This window comes from Vicugna pacos, chromosome 1 (genome assembly GCF_048564905.1).
Source record: "Vicugna pacos chromosome 1, VicPac4, whole genome shotgun sequence".
Lineage (NCBI taxonomy): Eukaryota > Metazoa > Chordata > Mammalia > Artiodactyla > Camelidae > Vicugna > Vicugna pacos.
In genome coordinates, this window is record NC_132987.1 from 62,245,899 (window position 1) to 62,265,246 (window position 19,348).

General features: G+C 34.9%; 1 protein-coding gene and 1 long non-coding RNA gene across 2 annotated transcripts in view; one reads left to right on the top strand and one right to left on the bottom strand.

Moving 5' to 3' along the window:
* The window catches only part of SENP5 (SUMO specific peptidase 5), a 40,335-nt gene that overhangs the window by 2,479 nt on the left and 18,508 nt on the right, over window positions 1-19,348 (bottom strand). The window contains exons 3-9 of the mRNA XM_006200928.4: window positions 13,754-13,859; window positions 13,465-13,603; window positions 13,155-13,202; window positions 11,029-11,106; window positions 4,690-4,827; window positions 1,906-1,989; window positions 365-415 (exon numbers count right to left, since the gene is read on the bottom strand). Coding sequence (XP_006200990.1) covers window positions 365-415; window positions 1,906-1,989; window positions 4,690-4,827; window positions 11,029-11,106; window positions 13,155-13,202; window positions 13,465-13,603; window positions 13,754-13,859 — 644 coding nt within the window. The remainder of the gene's footprint in view (window positions 1-364; window positions 416-1,905; window positions 1,990-4,689; window positions 4,828-11,028; window positions 11,107-13,154; window positions 13,203-13,464; window positions 13,604-13,753; window positions 13,860-19,348) is intronic.
* Window positions 409-15,737, top strand: LOC116282679 (uncharacterized). Its single transcript, XR_012073686.1, has 3 exons — window positions 409-847; window positions 1,654-2,189; window positions 15,639-15,737. It is a non-coding gene; the product is annotated as an uncharacterized lncRNA (long non-coding RNA).

Sequence of the window (19,348 nt, forward strand, 5' to 3'; positions counted from 1 at the left end):
AAAATCTAATTAGTTTTTACTCTGTGGTTAAAGACCACCTGCCAATGGCTAGAAAAAAAAGTTAACTCTGCAGATGCCAAGGGTCTATGATATGGTCAAATTCAGTCAGTCTCCAGTGTGGCTTACTGATAACCTCTAAGACACAGATGATACCAATTATTCATCTTCAGCCTTAGAAGATTGTTCTTCCTAGTGGTAATATTTGAAATGCAGAAATGACTGCTTCCCAGCAACAAAGGAAGAGAGGGAGGAAACATACTCGGTTACTTGTACCTAGTACCATGTACACATCACAGGGATTTCACTTCTAAGCCCAACAAATTTAATTTACACATTGTAAATAGTGAAAAGGGTATTTCTTTACCTGGAGCACAAATACTCCACAGTCACTGTCATTTTTCTGTTGTGGAATACACTAAAGGGAAAAACAAAATGATCATTAAAGTAAGTCCAAGTATTCCTCTTTAGATAAGAAAAGCTGTTTTTATGGAAAAATGAGCAAGAGACGGGAAACCCATCTGTATCCAGGACAGCTGGTGGATACTTCTGGTATTTAAAGTGTTTGAGGCATCTGACCACATGAAAAGAGCTATCAATCAACCACAACTTACAGAACATTTTGTCTAAATATGAGAAATGGGAAATCAAAATCCTATTTTAAAACTTCCATTTGAGTAATCAGTTTTGCTATCAACTTACTGACAATGGAATCAAAATGGATTTGTGGATGAGAGAATGCACGCCCAGACTCTGAATACTCAAGACAGTAACAATCCTGCTTGGCAGTCTTCACTTTTTTATCACATGTGACACAACTCTGTCCTGTTCTTTTAAAGAAATCGTAAAGGTAAGCAGTTACATTTTCCAAAGTACTGGTTACTGCATTCTGCCTCAGGTGGTAGGCATATTGGGATATGACAGATCCTGACTGAATTTAGGAGAAAACCTGAATATGATAGGTGGGTAAATTCAGAAAATTTACAAGTTCAATTCTGCTTTGAACTAACATGGCAGGTTATTTAAAACACAAAACAGTTTAAAAGTTAGCGTTTAGTTCAGTTCAAGGATGAACAAATAAACCTTGTCCCTTTGGGTCTGGGTTAAAGGTTTATTTCAAGACTCTGCCTCTTTAACGCTGTGTTAATGATCCAGATAGACCTAAGTTCAAGGACCCGACTGCTGGTAGTTTTGATGGCCTTTGAGGAGGGTCACACCTAGACTGCAGTTTTCTCATCTATAATAGAATAAAGAGGATTCTTATCCCTAAATGACCTGCCTGCCTCATAGACTGTAAGGATCAAATGAGATAATACATGCAAAAACATTTTGAAAACAAAGTAGTGACCATAATGTAAGACACTGGTATTTATGACAAGGTTGAGAGGCTAGGTCTGCTGCTCTGCCCCACATACAGCTTATTTAATATCTATAGCCAAACACGGTGTTGCTTCTAGACTGTGTTCAGACTGAAGCACTCATACCACTGTCTTCCCTAAATGCCTGGAAAGTAGCCCAGAGCACTTGCTCCCTTAGTGAATCCAAAGACTCATTACAGTATTTCTCTGGGTCTGTATGAGTCATTCAGAAATAAAGAGCCATGAGGCAAGAGGCAGGTACCAGCAAAAAATTTTTCTTTTTTTTTTCTTTCAATAGGACAGCCATATCATTAGCAGCTGCCCTTGGGATGAAATGACTGAATTTACTTGTTCCCAGCAAGCAGTGAGAAATTGGGCAGCCAGATGATGAATACTGAACTGAGATTTATTCTGAGCTACCTCCCTGCAGCCTCCAGACTCTCTGTTGGCATCTTCGTGACCAGTCTTCAAATGCTTTTAAAGACACCCACCCCTTAGATAATTCCATCCCCTTGACATGCCTGGGTTTTCATTTTTATCACATACTTACCTTTGTAACAGCAGTCTGCCAACCCTGAAGAAATTCAGGTCTATTTTTTTCTCTGGCTTCAGTCAGCAAATACTTTCTTATATTCTGGTTAAAAAGAAACCACAACACAGATGCTGTGTTCCATCAGTTGGTGAAAAATGGAACCTGCCCACAGCAGACAGAAGCAAAGGAGGAGGCTGTGGCCCCACCATTGGGCAGAGAATGCATTAAAGAGTTTAAAGCTAGAACTTGATTTCAGAACTTTACACTTTATAGTGTGAAGGACTCAGACCTCCTGTACTCAGGTATGCACTCAGACTGTAGACAATGGTATATGCTTTAATTAGAACTTTTTATGAGATGGTCGGCTTTTTCTAGCAGTAAGTCAACTTGCTGAATTTGAAGCTTAAATAAATACTGGCAAAACAAAAAGTCTTAACTACTGCCAATGCTCAACAGAGGGAAGGAACCCATGGCAGAAATCATTAATAATGAAAACTAAGTTAAAAAAAAAAACACTGTAGCCTTAGATATAGTCTATATTTGTGAGGGCTGCAGGTTAAAAGTATTATTCAGTTTCTAGTAAGTTACACTTAACCCATTCTGGATACTAAATACAGTCAAGTCCACTGCTGGAACCTCTACTAAGGTGACTAAAGCCTATTAGAGTTTCAAATTTTCCTTTATGCCTTCTACCTCTTTGTGCATATCCTTCTCTGCCTATCTTTTCTAAGGGTTATGTCAAAGGTCACATGAATGAAATTAACTCCTCTGAAGGTGGAGTAGATGTATGTACGTGTATATACACATGGGTTTGTATGTGTATATACATTCATACATATATATGTCTGCATATATTATTTTCTTTCCATGTACCGTATCATTCTGCAACTTTCTTTTTCAAAATCAGTAGTCTTGGAGATCCCTCCATGTTAGGACATGTAGATCTACTATATTCTTTTTAACTGCTATGGTTGGTTCAACAGTGTGAATATACTACAGTGTATGTATTTAGCTATTCTGCTGGTAGAGTTAAATTTAGGTGGTTCTGATTTTTCACTGTTATCAGTAATGCTGCAATGAACATCCTGCTGTGTGCCCCATCCCTGTGCTGCAAACACAAGCATTTTTATTGAGTGGATAACAAGAAACAGAACTAGAATGTAATAGGATATGCATCTTTTTACTTTTTAAGGCACTTAAAACTGATTAGGAATTGCAGCTGTTCCCCAAGTGGCTGTATTAATGTATATACTCCACCAGAAAATACAAGAATAACTATTTCCTTATACCCACTTTAATACCATCAAACTTTTGTAAACTTTTCCTTATACCCACTTTAATACCATCAAACTTTTCCTAAAAAAATTCTGAGGAAGTATTCATTTGCATTTCCTTTAATTCTGGTGAGGCTGAGCATCCCTCCATGTGTTTAACAGATATATGCATTTTTCCTAAAAATTACTTATTTTATCCTCTGTCCATTTCTATTAGATCCTTATTTTTCTTATTCATTTGTAGGTGTTCTTTATATATTTTTGATAGGGACTATCTATTATATATGTCACAAACATTTTCTCTAAGTCTGTCCCTTTTAACTTTATGACATAACAGAAGTTTTAAATTATGATATGGTCAAATTTATCAGTCTGTCCCTTTATGTCTTTTGCTTTTTTGGTTCTATATAAGAAGGCCTTCCCTACTCTTAGAGCATAAAATCTGTATTTTAGTCTAATTTTATAGTTTTGTGTATTATATTTAGGTCATTATTCTATCTGGAATTTGTTCTTATAAACAGTATGAAGTAGGATCTATATCTTACTTTTCCAAATAGCTGAATTTCCCAATGGCATATATTGAATAGCCTGTACTTTCCCAACTTTATCATATACAAAGTTCCTACATATACATGAATTACTTCTAGATTCTCTATGCTTTTCCGCCAATCTACATGTCTATTCCAAAGCCAATACAAGTATAATAGTTTCAATTATTAAAACTTTGTGATATGGTTTGACAAGTATTCCTTTAGTTTTATTCTACTTTAAAACTATTTTAGCTGTTCATTCACATGAATTCTGCAATTTGAATTCTACAATGAGCTTATCAGGTTTCATTCAAAATCCTGTTGGGAAATTGATTAGTTGGTTTATATTAGTTTGGGGAGGATTAATGTCCTTCCAATATTGAGTCTGCCTATCTTTCCATCTATTCAGATTTCCTTTAAATACTTCAAGAGCTTTCATCTCAAAGAATGGCCCCAATTTTGCTAGGGTATATTCCTGGATAATTCACATCTTGGTTGCTTTTGAAAATGGAATCTTTCTGTTTTCAGTTACATTTTCTAACTGGTTCTTGCTAGTGCAGGAAAATCAGGAAACATATACTGATTTTTTTTTGCTTTATATCCCACCATCTTGTTGAACTCTTTTAGTTGAATTCTAATACTGCCAGCTGACTCATTCTACAGAAGTTATTTTGAAGATACAAGCCAATTTTGGCTCTAAGAGAAACCAAAGAAAATGACTTCTATCCACATTCAAAATGTAGTTTTAAGAGAAAGAAAAGAACAAAAATCTGACAGAATCCAAACGGCATGTATCTCAGAGAAGGATCCAGATCATAGACCACTACCTCTTCCCACCTGGAGATTCCTCTTGTAGTCCTTTTCTCTGCCAACATTTTGGCATGACATGACAGAAACTGATCATCCATGGTACTGACTTCTGCTGTTCTGTCCAGAGCTAAGATACCATTTGGTTAATCACAAGATAAATGGAAAAAAAATGCAGTATATTAACTTACCTCTACACAAAACTTAAAATGAATGCCTTGGGAATCATAAAATGAAATAATTCGATTGGAGAGTGTCACAGTAATGAGAGACCAGTGGACTTCCAGGTGAATAGGAATCAACAGAAGACTCTTTTTAAACAAATCCACCTGATCAAGAAAAGGGGAAAAAATGGAGTCATCACCACAGGTTTTCAAAACCAGTAACAATAAACAGCAGCTTACATTTACTGACCTTTGACCTACCCACAGTCATAAAACTAGGAAGTGATGAAGCCAGAATATGAGCCTAGATCTTAGTCCAAAGCCCTGTTTATAACTAGTAAGCTGTAACACATAACAATAAGAAAACTGAAGATACAGAAAGCACTGTTTTTCATTTAACCCGCTAAACCTGTGCTTATCAATTACGTAATATGATCTAGCCCCTTATTTTTAAGCTTAACTAATTTTCTTACATACATATTTGACCTAGAATCAATTCTTAATTAGGAAGGAATCATGGTATTAGAAAACAGCACAGCCATCTATTCGCCTTCTATCTTTCCACAGATGTGGTGTAGTAGTTAAGATCATGGGTTCTGAAGTAAGTCTGGTCAAGTTCAAATTGTGGCTCTTTCAGTTATTGACTAGATAACTTTAGCATTTTTCATAGCTTCTTTGTGCTTGATTTCCTCAACTATAAAATATAGATAACAATAGTACCCAGCTTATGAAGTTGGTGAGAGTGATAATACATGTAAAATGCACAAAAGTGTGCTTGGTGCATTATTTGTAGCCAATAAATCTTAGATCATTATTACTACCATGGGTCTCTCAGATGTTGAATATACTTAATAATTCTTTATACATCCTTTACATCCTAACTCATCCTTCATATCCTAATACATATTCTTTAAAATCTAGAAATATTCACTGTACCAGTCAAAATCCAAGTTGTGGATTGGATATAAAGTAGTAGGTACTCAATAAACATTCATAAAAGAGTGAATGGATTTCTTTTTTTTTCAGATGTTTTTTGTATCTTGGTGATTCTTTGGGTTAAAACAATTACAAGGCTATTTTAAACTACATAACAGATTCTTAGAAACTATTTCTCAAGCTTTCCTTGCTTTCTTATATTCAGATAATGTCCTGCTCTAGATGAACCTTCTTCTAGTCTACATGGCTTTGGTACAAAGCACATTAGCACTTCTGTTTTTCGGTTTCAGCATCCATAAACCTGGGAGGTGAGGTAAACAGAAGGAAATATTAAATAGGACAGACAATTGGTCCTTTCCAACTCAAAAATTCTGAGTATCTAAACCAAGAATCATGTTTAAAATACAGTATTAAATGAGAACAAATTTACATTTTCCTCAAAAAGAAACTTAATTATAAAAACAATTTAAAAATAAAAATTAGAAAATACAGATGAAAAGATATAGTTAAGTATGTATCTTTCCAGATCTTTTTCTTCTTTTTAATATATTTTTACACATACACACACACACACACAAACACTCACACAACCGTATCCATATAATTAAGAATGATGTGTGTGATTGACTGTATTACTGACCCCAAATATTTGCTGTCCTCCCTATAAAAGAATTATACACAACTGCCTACTGCCCCTCGCGGTGGGGAGAAAAGCAGTCATATGATTTGCTTTAACCAATGCAATGTAAAGAGAAATGAAGTTATGTCAAGACCAAGCTGAAGCTTCAAGAGCCATCATGTGGCCCTGAGACTGGCATGTCTCTAGATTAGGTGCTGCTCCTTCAGTCTGGGTCCCATTAAAGGAATAAAGAGGAAAAAAACATACGATCATCTCCTTAGACACAGGAAGAGTATTTGGTAAAATGACATCCATCTACGATTAAAAACTCTCAGCAAACCACATATGGGAAGGAACTTCCTTAACCTGATAAAGAGCATCTACAAAAAACCTACTGCTGACCTCATAAATAATAGTGAAAAACTGAATGCTTTCCTCCTAAGATTAAGAACAAGGCAAAGGTGTCCTCTCTCATTACTTTTATTCAACAATGTACTAGCCAGTCCTACCCAGTGCAGTAAGCCAAGAAAAAAATGGCATACAGTTTAGAAAGGAAGAATTAAAAGTCACTAGCTAGAGCCAGTGAGTGAGTTTGGCAAGTCGCAGAATACAAGGTCAATATACAGAAATCTATTGTATTTTTATATACTAACAGCAAACAACTGGAAGATAATATTTTAAAAATTCTGTTTATAGCAGCTTCAGAAGTAGAAAATACTTATGGATACATTTTTAAAAATACATGCAAGATCTGTACACTAGGAATTATGACACGTTGCGGAGAAAAATTAAAGACACAATAAATGGAAAATATACTAAATTTGTGTCCATTCTCCCCAAATAAACATATAGATTAAACACAGTCCCAATCATAATGCAGCAAGTTTTTTAAAGACAGAGATTGACAAGCTGATTCTAAAATGAATATGAAAATACAAAGGGCCAAGAATTGCCAAAGCAATCTGGAAAAAGGTTAAAGCTGGCCACTTACACCGATTTTAAGACATACTATAAAAATACAGTTATGAAGCCAGTATGGTAAAAACAAAGAGATCAGTGTAAAAGAACATAAAGTTCAGAAATAGACCAACACATATATGGTCAATCAACTTTCTACAAAGATGCCAAAACAATTAAACTGGGAAAGAGAAGCTTTTTCAACAAATGACACTGGATATCCATATGGAGGAGGAAGAAAAAAAAAAAAAAAGAACCCTGATCCCTACTTTATGTCTTACACAAAAATTGAGATGTAGCCGAGATGTAAACCTAAAATTATAAAGCTATTAGAAGAAAACATATAGGGCAAATATTTTTAGACTGGATATGAAAAGAAAGAACTATTAAAAGTATGGTAAATTAGATTCCATCAAAATTAAAAATCTCCATCAAAAGGCATGTTTAAGAAATAAGAAAAGCCACAGACAGAGAAAATAATCACAAAACACAGATCTGACAAAGGACTTATATCCAGAACAACTCAATAATAAGCCTTTCTTTACTACAAACTTTTTTATTTATTAATTTTTTTTACTTTTATTTTTTCCCTCATTAACAGAGACACTGGGGGTTGAACCCAGGACCTCATGTATGCCAAGCATGCGTTCTACCTCTGTGCTACACCCCCCACCCTCAAATTTTTCATTCATGTCATTTACGCATTTTTCTATTGAGTTGGTGAGGTCTTTTTCTTATTGATTTGTAGAAGCCCTTTATATATTAAGAAATATATGAGCTGTAAATATTTTCCCTAGTTTCCTGTTTGTCTTTTTATGTAAACTGAATTAATTTGGTTTTCTTTTATACCATCTGAGTTTTAAGCTATACTCAGAATGGAATTTGCTACTCTCAGAGTAGTTTTTAAAAGTTTGTTATGGATTTTCTTAGTACTTTCATTGTGTAAGTTTTGTTGCATTCAAATCCTTGGTCATTCTGTAATTTATCTCAATGTAATCTAATTTAGTCAGTACTTAATTCTTCTATTTTTCATCTTTTAATAATAATGGCATTTATGGCCATTATTTTTTCCTCAAAACAGCTTTATTACGTTCCATAGTTGTTTGGTAAGATGTGTTCCCCTTTCCATCCCTTCCTAGACAGTTTGTATATAATTTCCTTTTTTATTTTCTTTTAGGTCCAAGGGTTATATCATATGTAAAATTTTGCAGTTAAGGTTTTTTTAGTCATCTTTTATTATTTACTTTTAATTTGACTTAATTGTGCTCAAGGAAGTGTATGTGTAATAATTTTCTTTGTGGCCAGCTTACATGATCAATTTTTACAAATGTTCCTTAGATGCAGGTATAAATGTATATTTATTCTCTTTTTGAGGGGTATAGAGATCTAGTATCTATTAAACCAAATATGTTAGTTGTATAATATTTATTTATGATCTTATTTTTTGTCTACTAGATTGTTCAACTATGAGAGGCCTTCTACTATCAAGACCTGTTTATCAAGGTCTCCTTGCTTCTTTAATACTGTTATATCTTCTATGTACAGAAGTTTTATCAGTGTACTTTTCACCTTAAATTCTACCTCATCTGCTGTTAATACTGCTATTCCTTTTTCTGTCTGCCACTTCTTTCTTTTAGTTTGTATTTGCCTTGTACCTCACCTGTCACTTGTTTTCAAGCTTTCTTTTTTATATTATCTTATGTTTATTTCTTATATACAGCATATAGTTGGATTTTGTGATTTAATCCAGTCTGAGAGGATCCAGAGAATGGAACAATTTAATTCTATTTAATGAAATGACTCATAAATTTATACTTGACTTTATTCCTTCATTCTTATGTTTATTATTCAGATATTATTCCATGAGTATATATTTTTCCATGCTATTTACAGGACATACTTTGTTTTACTGCACTTTGCAGATATTGTGCTTTTATTTTACAAATTGAAGGTTTTTGGCAACCCTGCACTGAGCAAGTCTATTGGTGCCATTTTTCCAACATTTCTTTATTTCATATCTGTGTCACATTTTGGTAGATCTCGCAATATTTCAAAATTTTTCATTATTATTATATTTGTTATGGTGATCTGGATCAGTGATCTTTGATACTACTACTATAACTCACCAAAGGCTTAGATGATGGTTAGCATTTTTTAGCAATAAAATACTTCTTAATTAAGGTATGTATGTTATTTTTTCAGACATAATGCTATTGCAAACTTAATACAATACAGTATAAATTTAACTTTTACACGCACTGGGAAATCAAAAAATTCAGTGACTTACTTTATTGTGGTGGTCTGGAACCAAACCCATAATAATATCTCTTTTCTCTACTCCATACTATATGTATTTATCTTTCCTCAGCTACAGTCCCCTACTTATCTTAATTTGACCAGTCCCCTACTAATTAGTTGTCCTCAATTTTTCTAATATAAACACCACCACAGCCCATCCAGTGGCACAAACCCATAACTGGAAGCCATCTTTGACACTTCTTTTTCCTTCATCCTCATAACAAACTCCATCAAGCCTGTTAGTTTTACTTCCTAGATCACACTCATAATTGTGTACATCTCTCATCTCTCCTGCTACCATTCTAAAATCTTCAGTGGCCTCCTATTCTACCCACAACAACTTTGCTTCCACACTCATCCATCATCTTCAGTGCCGCTAGAGCAGACTATAAGTTGGATATTGTTACCTAGACCCCTTCAAGAGATTCTCGCACATTTAGGATAAAATTCAACACATAGACCTTAAGGCCCTACATGTCTCGATCAGACTGCTTCATGCCACTCTCTTCTTTGCTCTCTGCATTCCAGCTACACTAGTCTCCCATGCTTCTACCATCATAATATGAAAAAGATCACCACTTACTGTTTACCATGTGCTTAGGAGTTTACATGCATTATCTCATTTAATCCCCACAACAAGGTAAATACCATTAATATTCCTATTTTAAAGATGAGGAAACTGAAGCTTAAAGAAATTAAGTAATTTGCCCAAGGTCTTACAACTGGTTAAGTAGTTGAACTAGGCTCTGAACCAGGTCTGACTCCTGAGTTCATTATATCTATTTCCCCAGATTTGTACTCTTAAACCACATTTCATTTATCTTGGCACTACTGATGACACCTTGCATATATTAGCTACAAAGCAATGCTCAATCAGGTATTCAAACTTTGCAAAAAATTATTTCCACCCACAATGTAAGTCTTACTCTTTTTTTTCCCTTTTTCTTTTTTTAAATGAAGGTGCAGGGGATTGAACCCAGGACCTTGTGCATGCTAAGCAGGCACTCTATCACTGAGCTATTTCCCCTGCCCCAAGACTTACTCTTAATTTCACTAACCCATTCAGTGTAAAAGGTGAAGTTACAATATCTCTAGAACAATGATTGTGGAATTTGAATCTACTGGTAATTTTTTCCAAAATATCAAAAACAGAATATAAGGTGGCTTTTAAAATGTCTCTGACAAATCAATGAATATAGAGAGAAATTAAGGTTGGAAGGAACCTTAGGGATTACTGTGATTTATCATTTTGTTTTATAAATAAGCAATCTAAAGCCCAAATTAAGTGTCTTTTCCAAGTTGCACAGCAAGCTAATAGCATTGTCAGAACCATTTACTTCCAGCCCAGGCTTTCTGTTATAGCATATTCCAGTCAACTGGGTAGGCTCAAGACTCAAGTGTCCTGTCTTTCAAACAAAAAGATTTAAAAGAAACAATAAAAAACTTACATTAGAGTCTGTTTCTAATTAACATCATATTGGCATTAAAGTTGTCCTTCCACTCAAAGTGGCTTATCATCTGCATTTCAAATTTAGAATAAAAAAGAAATAGAATACCTTTTTAGTCCATCTTTTTACTCCATTATATCCTTTGGTTACCAGCTGTCTATGAAAAAAGCTGTTGAAGAAGTGAACCTAGAAGAGATATCAAATACAAGCACTCAGATTAAGCTGTACCCAGATTTAACGTCAAAAGAAACGGAAATTTTAAAAATCCCTGAATGTAAGATAAACACAAAAATGAGGAAAAGTTTCTTCTTAAGAATAATGACCAAAATGTATTACTCAGTTCACAGAAGACTTTCAAATTTTCATTAGAATGACCTTACAGCTGTGGGGTGTAGTCAGAAGTGGAATGGGGAAGTAAATAGATTACCCGAATCCAATCATGTAAAAAAGCAACCTGATAAATCTCTTCAAATTAGGTGATAAATTTGAAAGAGGCTATGAAAGAATGAGGTAATAATACCTTGAACTCAAGGGATGTGGATTCCAAAACTAACCCCAACTGAAGGATGTGGATTTGGAGACTCTGTAGTCACAACTATAAAAAGGCCTTAGCGTGATCATTTCTAGCACTGAAAGAATTACTTGGTCATATGGCATCACAGCCTGCATCCTTGGCTTTTTCAAACTTCTGACTTACAAAGTAGTATCAGCTCACCTGAGAGTAAACATACTGTGGTCTTAAAGTATTCACTCAGTAACTGACTCACTTGAGATGGTAAAACTGATCCCTTAGTGCTGAGGTGCTCAGGATGTGTCACCAGACCAGCAGTATCAGCATCATCTGGGAACATGCTAAAATGTAATTCTCAGGCTCCACTCCAGACCTAATAAAGCAGAAACTCTGAGGTGAGGCTGAAGTGAGGCTCAGCAATCTGGTTTCTGACGATTCTGTTACACATTTGTGTCGAAAACCACGCAGCTCTACATATCAATAAAAAGGGTGTAGTGATTCTAGCTATCTCTAGAGCAGTGATTCTCAAACTTCGAGGGCTTCAGAATCTGAAAGGCTTGTCAACACATAGATTGCTGGGCCCCACATCCAGTTTCTGATTCAGTAGGTGTGGGCTAGAGTACAAAAATCTGCATCCCTAGTAAATTCCCAGGTAATACTGATGCTGCTGGTCTGGGGACTACACTTGGAAAACCACTGCCTTACTAAGTGTCCTTTTAATCCAATGAAGGCTTAGAATTAAATGTAGCAGTTATGAAGGGAAATTATACCCCTGAAATTAATACTTTATATTAAAAATCATCTGTATGTGTTTAGATTTAAACTTTGATGATTAAGAGAATTTGACATACTAGAGAATCTGACAGACTACCCTCATTTCAATTTAAAATGCATAACAAATTTGTGATTTTTAAGTGGAAAGTCAGACATTTTGTCTATATTCATAAAACAGTGTTGGAATCTGAGATTCATTATATTTGCCTGTCTAAATTATTAGATTTATAAAAGTGGAGGGAGGAGGGTATAGCTCAGTGGCAGAGCACGTGCTTAGCATGCACAAGGTCCTGGGTTCAATCCCCAGTACCTACAAGAAGGGAAGGTAGGGAGGGAGGAAGGGAGGAGTCGAGGGAGGGAGGGAGGGAGCGAGGGAAAACAGACCTTGAAAAAGGAAGAACTTGAAAGGTTTTGCCTGTTGAAATCAAAGGCTGCCCATCAGGGAATTTAAACACTCAGAAAGAAAAATTAACATATTAAATTTTTTAAAAGTTTTGATGCGTAACTAAGGTCTTAAGGGAATTTTAGAGTTTAAGGAGGGTGGTCTGTATTTGAACTATCAAAGACTAATCCAAGAAAAAATGAAAATGAATACTACTTTACTACATTTTTAAAGGGAGTAAGACATTAAGCTAAATTTAAAACCGTAAATCAAATAATCCCTTTTGTGCATCTCCCTACTTAAAAAAAAAAAAAAAAGCCTCCTCAAGTTATCAAAAAAAAATCCACTCTGAAACAAATAAGCAGGAAAACACTGGGATCATGACTTTCTTATGCTGACATGACTTTACAGAACTTATGCCCAACCCTAGCACAAGACAAAGACAAAACCTAATGTTTTCTAAAAATCTAAGAAATATCAAATAATTATATAGTTAAAAAACAAAACAAAACAAAAGTCCTTTAATATATAAGGACCCTCCTGAATTAAGAGAAAATTTTCACTTACTTTGTCTGGGACTGCATCCATTATCAGCTCACCGTACATATTAATGACCTACAAAAAGTCAACATAAAACCAGCTCACTAACCCCTATGCAATTCAGAATGCCCCATTCAGAATGAATAACATACTGATACTGCTAATAGTAATCAAGCCTTTTGGATACTGGGATTAATGAATAAGTCACTTCAGTAAGCAATAAAGAATCCTTGATTCCAAAAGATAATTGTGAGACCAACCCAGAGGTAATCAATTATATTTTATTGTCCAACATCCTCTGCAACTTTTCCACTTTGAGAATCTACAATACACTAACCTGGTCATTCAGCCAATTCTGACCATCCAGGGTTGCCAGATCATCCATATCCAGCATGTGTTTATTGTAGAAGATGCGGAAGTTGCACTTTTGATGTCTGGCCCTATAGTTTGTTATTTCCCTATTGATAAATGGTTTTCTGAAACAAATATTTTGAAAGAAAAGGAAAAAAAAAACACATAAGTTCAACTCGATTTATTGCTAAGTATCTTTTTCTTTAATCAAGAGAAAAGTCATATATGTCAAAAATTTTATTTTCAAGGGCTTAACTTAAGCATCATTAACGAACCTATTTGAAAAGTCTTCATTAAAGACATCTTTTAATCTTCCAAGGACATCTTTTTCACTGAGTGGGACCAAACTGCCATACTTCTTCATAACCTCATCTAGGAATCCTTAAATAAAGGAAGAAAGAAAAATTAAGATGGAAAAGCTATTTTCAGTAAAGTCATTCTCTCTACACTTAACCTATACACAACACTTAATATACATTTAACCAACACTGCTACATGTATTATATTGTAAAAAAAAATTTTAAAGTTATCTTTTTTAAAAAAAGGAAATGGATCAGGCCCTCACCATTCCAATCTAGAAATACTCTAGGTCATGATTTCACATTGGAGTTTTAAGTTACTGATGCATTGTTAGAAAGAGAATGGCTACTTGAAACTAAAGATTGACATTTTTTAGTAGCTTAACCTTGGAGAAGAATCCTTTCTCCTAAAGAGTAAAATCTAAAGGGCTTAATCACCTGGTTAAGTATGTCTATCACATTTAGTAACGGAAGAAGTTATCTTTTTAAAAATAACAATGAGAGGGAATTAATTGAGATCACTGTCACTGTATTATTTGACAAAGGTGTGTAATTTCACATCTTATTAATAACAAGGGACAAATTCTAAAGCATTTTTAGTAACATACAATTTGACAGTTATTATACTCATGATACTGCATAACCCTGTGAGGTGAACTTAACTGGATAACAGCTGGTGAGGCACATTTTAAAAGAGGAAACAGAATTAAAGGATGACTTCTTGGTCAGTATATAGGATAGTCTTCAGGTCAATTTAAATATGTATATGCATTTTAATGGCTTCCAAGAGGATCCACTGAAGAAATATACCTAAAAATACCCTAGGAAATAAAACTAGGTCATTACTTCTAAGTAAATATAAAGAAGCTGAGGGAAGGCTTAGAGGTTCAGAGAAGTGTATGACTTAGGCTGTTCACGGATGTTGAGTGGGGAGAGCAACAGTCTGGCTAACCATCAGTCCCACATTTAAGTCCACTGAGTTAAGATGGAAAAAATAAAGACTGTTAGCCACTTATTTTATCTGCCTTCCCTTTAAAAAAATTTTTTTTATTGAAGTACAGTCAGTTAAAATGTGTCCATTTCTGGTGTACAGCACAATGTCCCAGTCATGCATATATATACACATATATTCATATCCAGCCCCCTTTCTAACTTGAAGAATGGCCCCTGCTATGCATCAATACAGAACGAACAGGAATAATCACAACAGAGTGACTGGGAATGGAGTGTTTTGTAAGGGAGAGGACAGAGAAAAGTGTGAAAAACCTTTTTTTCCTCCTGTCAGTCTCCCACCAGAGTGGCTCTCAATTTGAAAGGCTTAAGACAAGAGCAAAGGTAGGATATAGTTAGCAGGAAAGAGGTGCTTGCTTATGTCTGGTTCTGGTCTAGGCTTTACGCATACGGAAAACAGAAAGGGAGTTCTGTGCTCCAGTTTAGCCAGAGCAGGAGGTGAAGATTTGGGACTTCCAAACTAGGAACAGAGCCTATGTTTCCCTGTAGTGTTTACTGTATCATACCTTATAGTTATCCAAGCAGAGCCTTGTGTCTACATGGGAGAATGGACCTCAACAGACGATAAGGAATCCCAACATTTGAGAAACTGCATTTAAGGAATAAATTTTATAAAAAGTAATGCCCCTAATAACAAAAAATTAAACTTTAGGTCCAGCAACCTTAATTGAGACCCTCCAAATATGAAAGCAGTCTCCTCTATCAAAGGGACATGGACTCCAATTCCAAACATGTAACAAGAGTGTCCTCACTAACAATGTTATTTCTGGATGGTAGTATCTGGGGGAGGGAGGGAGGTTAAGTTGCTATATATTTTTCCTTTAATCTATATTTTTGTTCTCATTTTCAGATGATAAACATGGACTCCTAACGCAGTAGAAAGACCCTACCTGATCTTCAAAGAGAACCCTAACGACGTCTCTCTGATGCACACCATTATCTCACTAGGACCAGAATTAAAACAACAGTTAAAAAGCACTCATAAGACGAGCACTAGCATATCTCATTTCATCCTTTTAACTATCCTGTGTGTTAGAAAGCATCCCTACTTTACAAATGGAGACAGGAGGTTAAGTAACTTCCCCAAGGACCCTTAACGAACACACGGCAGAACTAAGATGATTGTAGGTTATGCGACAACAGAAACTGAGCCATTAACTACTATGCTATGCCACCTCCTAAGCAGGAAATACCTATTATCTTTTCTCTACATAAACAACTTAGTTCTTCACTTTACCTTTCCCTTTTAATATCCGTGGGCCAAGAAAAACCCAGAACACAGACTTCTTAAAAAGAATTAAATTCATTATTCTTTATCCACTTGCTTTTACCAAACCAAGGAACCAAAAAGGAAAAAACATTTGGAACACACAATTTCTTTTACTCCAAAAGTACTAAAATTTCAATATGACCAAGAAACAAAGGATAAAATGTTAGGAAAAAACAAAACAACAACTAGAGTTTGAATTATATTCTATCCTGAAAGTACAAAATGTAATAATATGAAAAACAAAAACTGAGGTGTTATTTTAGAAGTTAAATTACTCATCACGTTAAATCAACTGTAGTGGACAGTTTTTTCTTTAGACAACTGACTTGGGTCACATCCCACCCTGTAAGTGGAAAGGTGTTCATTGTGTTGTGCACACAAGAAATGCAGCCATTTGGTTCTCCTAAAACATACAATACACGTCAGAAAGGTCCCACCACAAATGACAAAGGTGTAAGATATCTAAGAATAAACTTATGAAATGTGTAAAACACTACCAAATTTTAGTAAGGGACATAGGTCAATAAATGGAGTAACTGTTTTTTGAACAAGAAAACTCCAGATTGAAATGAATGCAATTTTCCCTAAATTAATCTATTAATATAATGCAATAAATCAAACACCATTGTTCGTTTAATTTAAAAATAAATCCCAAATTCATTGTGCAACAAAAATGTAGGAAATTCCTAGAAATTTTTGGTAAGGATTTTAAGGGGAGAGGTGAATAGGAGCAAGAGAGAAGAGGAGGATGGCCAAGTCCATTGAACTATAAAACCAACTACAGTAATTAAAGCACAACAGTGTTATCATGGAGAGAAACCAACTAGAAAGGGATCCAAATGGCAAGCGGCAATCATGGGGAAAAGATGAATTAATCGGTAAACAGTATTAGAATTACTGACTAAACATTTTATTCACAGTTGAAATTCATTTTGGTGTAAAGAATGAGGTGAGGATCCGTCTTTCCTTTTACCAAACAGCTAAATGTAAAAATAACACATTAACAGTTGAGAAGAAAATAGGATTGAATACTCTTATAAACTTGAAATGGGAACAAGCTTTAAGTAGTTTTTTTCCTAATATATGACCGTAAACATTTTAAAATAAAATGGCAGTCAATCCGTAATTCCTTTAGAAATTTTTTGCCCTTATGAACATGTATGTCTGAAACATGTAAACAGCAAACTATACTCACTCTTCTTGAAGCCACTTTTTTCCATTCAATACATGAATTTTATTTTTCCTAAGTCAATTCAAAACAATCTAGTAGTCCATTAAGTTGATTTGCCACATTTTAATCAATTCCCTACTGATGACCTTTAATTCATTTAACATTTATGGAATCAAATTAGTACATTTTTATTACTTTTGAGTTTCCCACCATGCTTAAAATGTCTTATCAACATGAGATTTTAAAAAATGGTCTCTTGTATTGCTTTTTAACAGCTTGAGCTATGATTCATGTACCACAAAATTCACCCTTTTAAAGTTTACAATTCAGAGATTTCTTTGTATATTTTGAGTTGTACAACCATCACCACTATCTAATTTCAGAACATCTGCATTACCCCACAAAGAATCTCTGCATCTGTTAGCAGTCACTCCTCATTCCTTCCTCTCCCCACCCCCGGGCAACCATTAATCTACTTTTCTATATGCCTACTCTGAACATTTCAAATCAACAGAATCATACAGTATGTAACATTTTATGTCTGATTTCTTTCACTTGGCATGTTTTCAACATTCACCCACACTGAAACATATCAGTTCTTCACTCCTTTTTATGGCAGAATAATATCCCATTGTATAGGTATACCAAATTTTATTTATCTATTCTTTGGTGGACACTTAGGTAGTTTCCCCTTTTTGGCTATTACGAATAACAATGCTACGAACATTTGTGTTCAAGTTTTTGTATCTGTTTCTAACTAAATTTTTAATCCATCTGGAATATATTGTGATATAGGAATCTATTTCTTATCCTTCCAAAACAGATAGCTAATCTGAATACAATCTAGATTTTTCTATCCTCCCTCAAATCTTTTAAAGTTGTCTTGTACAAATATAACCCAGTATTATTTTTCTGCAACTTACTGTCACTGCAAAGCATTCAACTTGATTTGAAGGGAGTAACTTTCTGAATTCATATTTCATCAGCTGATGCAGTATTTGATAAAAACATGAAACAAAAAGTAAATTTTAATAAGTAAAATGGGATCTTAATAAATATATAAATACAAAATGAGCACAACATGCAGTTATATTAGAGAAGAGCCAGCATTTAGCATACCATGCAACAATGCTGTAAGTCAGTCAAAGGAGTATCTACCATACTGATTGTCCTATATTGATTCTTATTCTGATTGCTCTATTCATTCTTATTACTCAGGTTTAGTTCTCTTATTTGTTTTGTCTCGTCCATTGTGTTGGCTTTCCTCAGATGTCTGGTGGTAGATGTAGGCTCATCACTACTTGAGTAACTGTAAGGGCTGTAATGGACAGGAGCTTTTGCTATGTCTTGGAACTATTTTCAACGTGAGGATGCTAAGAACCTCCAACACTGTTCTGGAAAGGGTTGTTCTTCATTCTTGTCAGGTGTTACAAGTAACGGAGCAGGGGGAGAGGGAAATGTCCTGTCTCTCCCCACCTATCCTTAGAATTTCAGCGCTGTATGTCAATTATATTTCAATAAAATTGAGGGGAGGGATTTCAGCTTGATAAGAGAGATCCTCTCTGCTGGGATGTGGCACAGGCAGGGAGAGATGCTTTTGTGGAGATTCTCCAACTCCTCAACCTTTTACCGTAAGTCTCCCCTTTCCTCCTCACCTCCACTATCTCCAGAAATGGGACACTCTCAGTGTTGCACCATTTTCCTGCATTAATCTTCCTTCTGCTGCTGGGGTTCCTCTCTGGACCTTGTCTCTACTTTCTGCCATGTAGGAGTTTGTTTGTGATCCACCAAAACTCTTCTTGTTTTTGACTACAGAGACACACATGTTTTTAACATATTTCCCACAATTTTATAGATTTCATAGGAGAGGAAAAGATTCCATGGGCTTATTTCATCCTCTTAAACCTGGAACTGCTATTGGTTTCTAACAGATATTCTTTACCAAGTGAAGGAAGTTTTCTTTATTTCTAGTTTTCTAAGAGATTTAAACATAAGGGAAACAGGCCTACATTACTTGCTGAGGTGCCATGGTTTTTCTCCCTTAGCCTATTAAAATAATTACAGTACAGATCATGAACTATGAATTCTATGACAATTCCTATGTCTTCATGTCATGCTA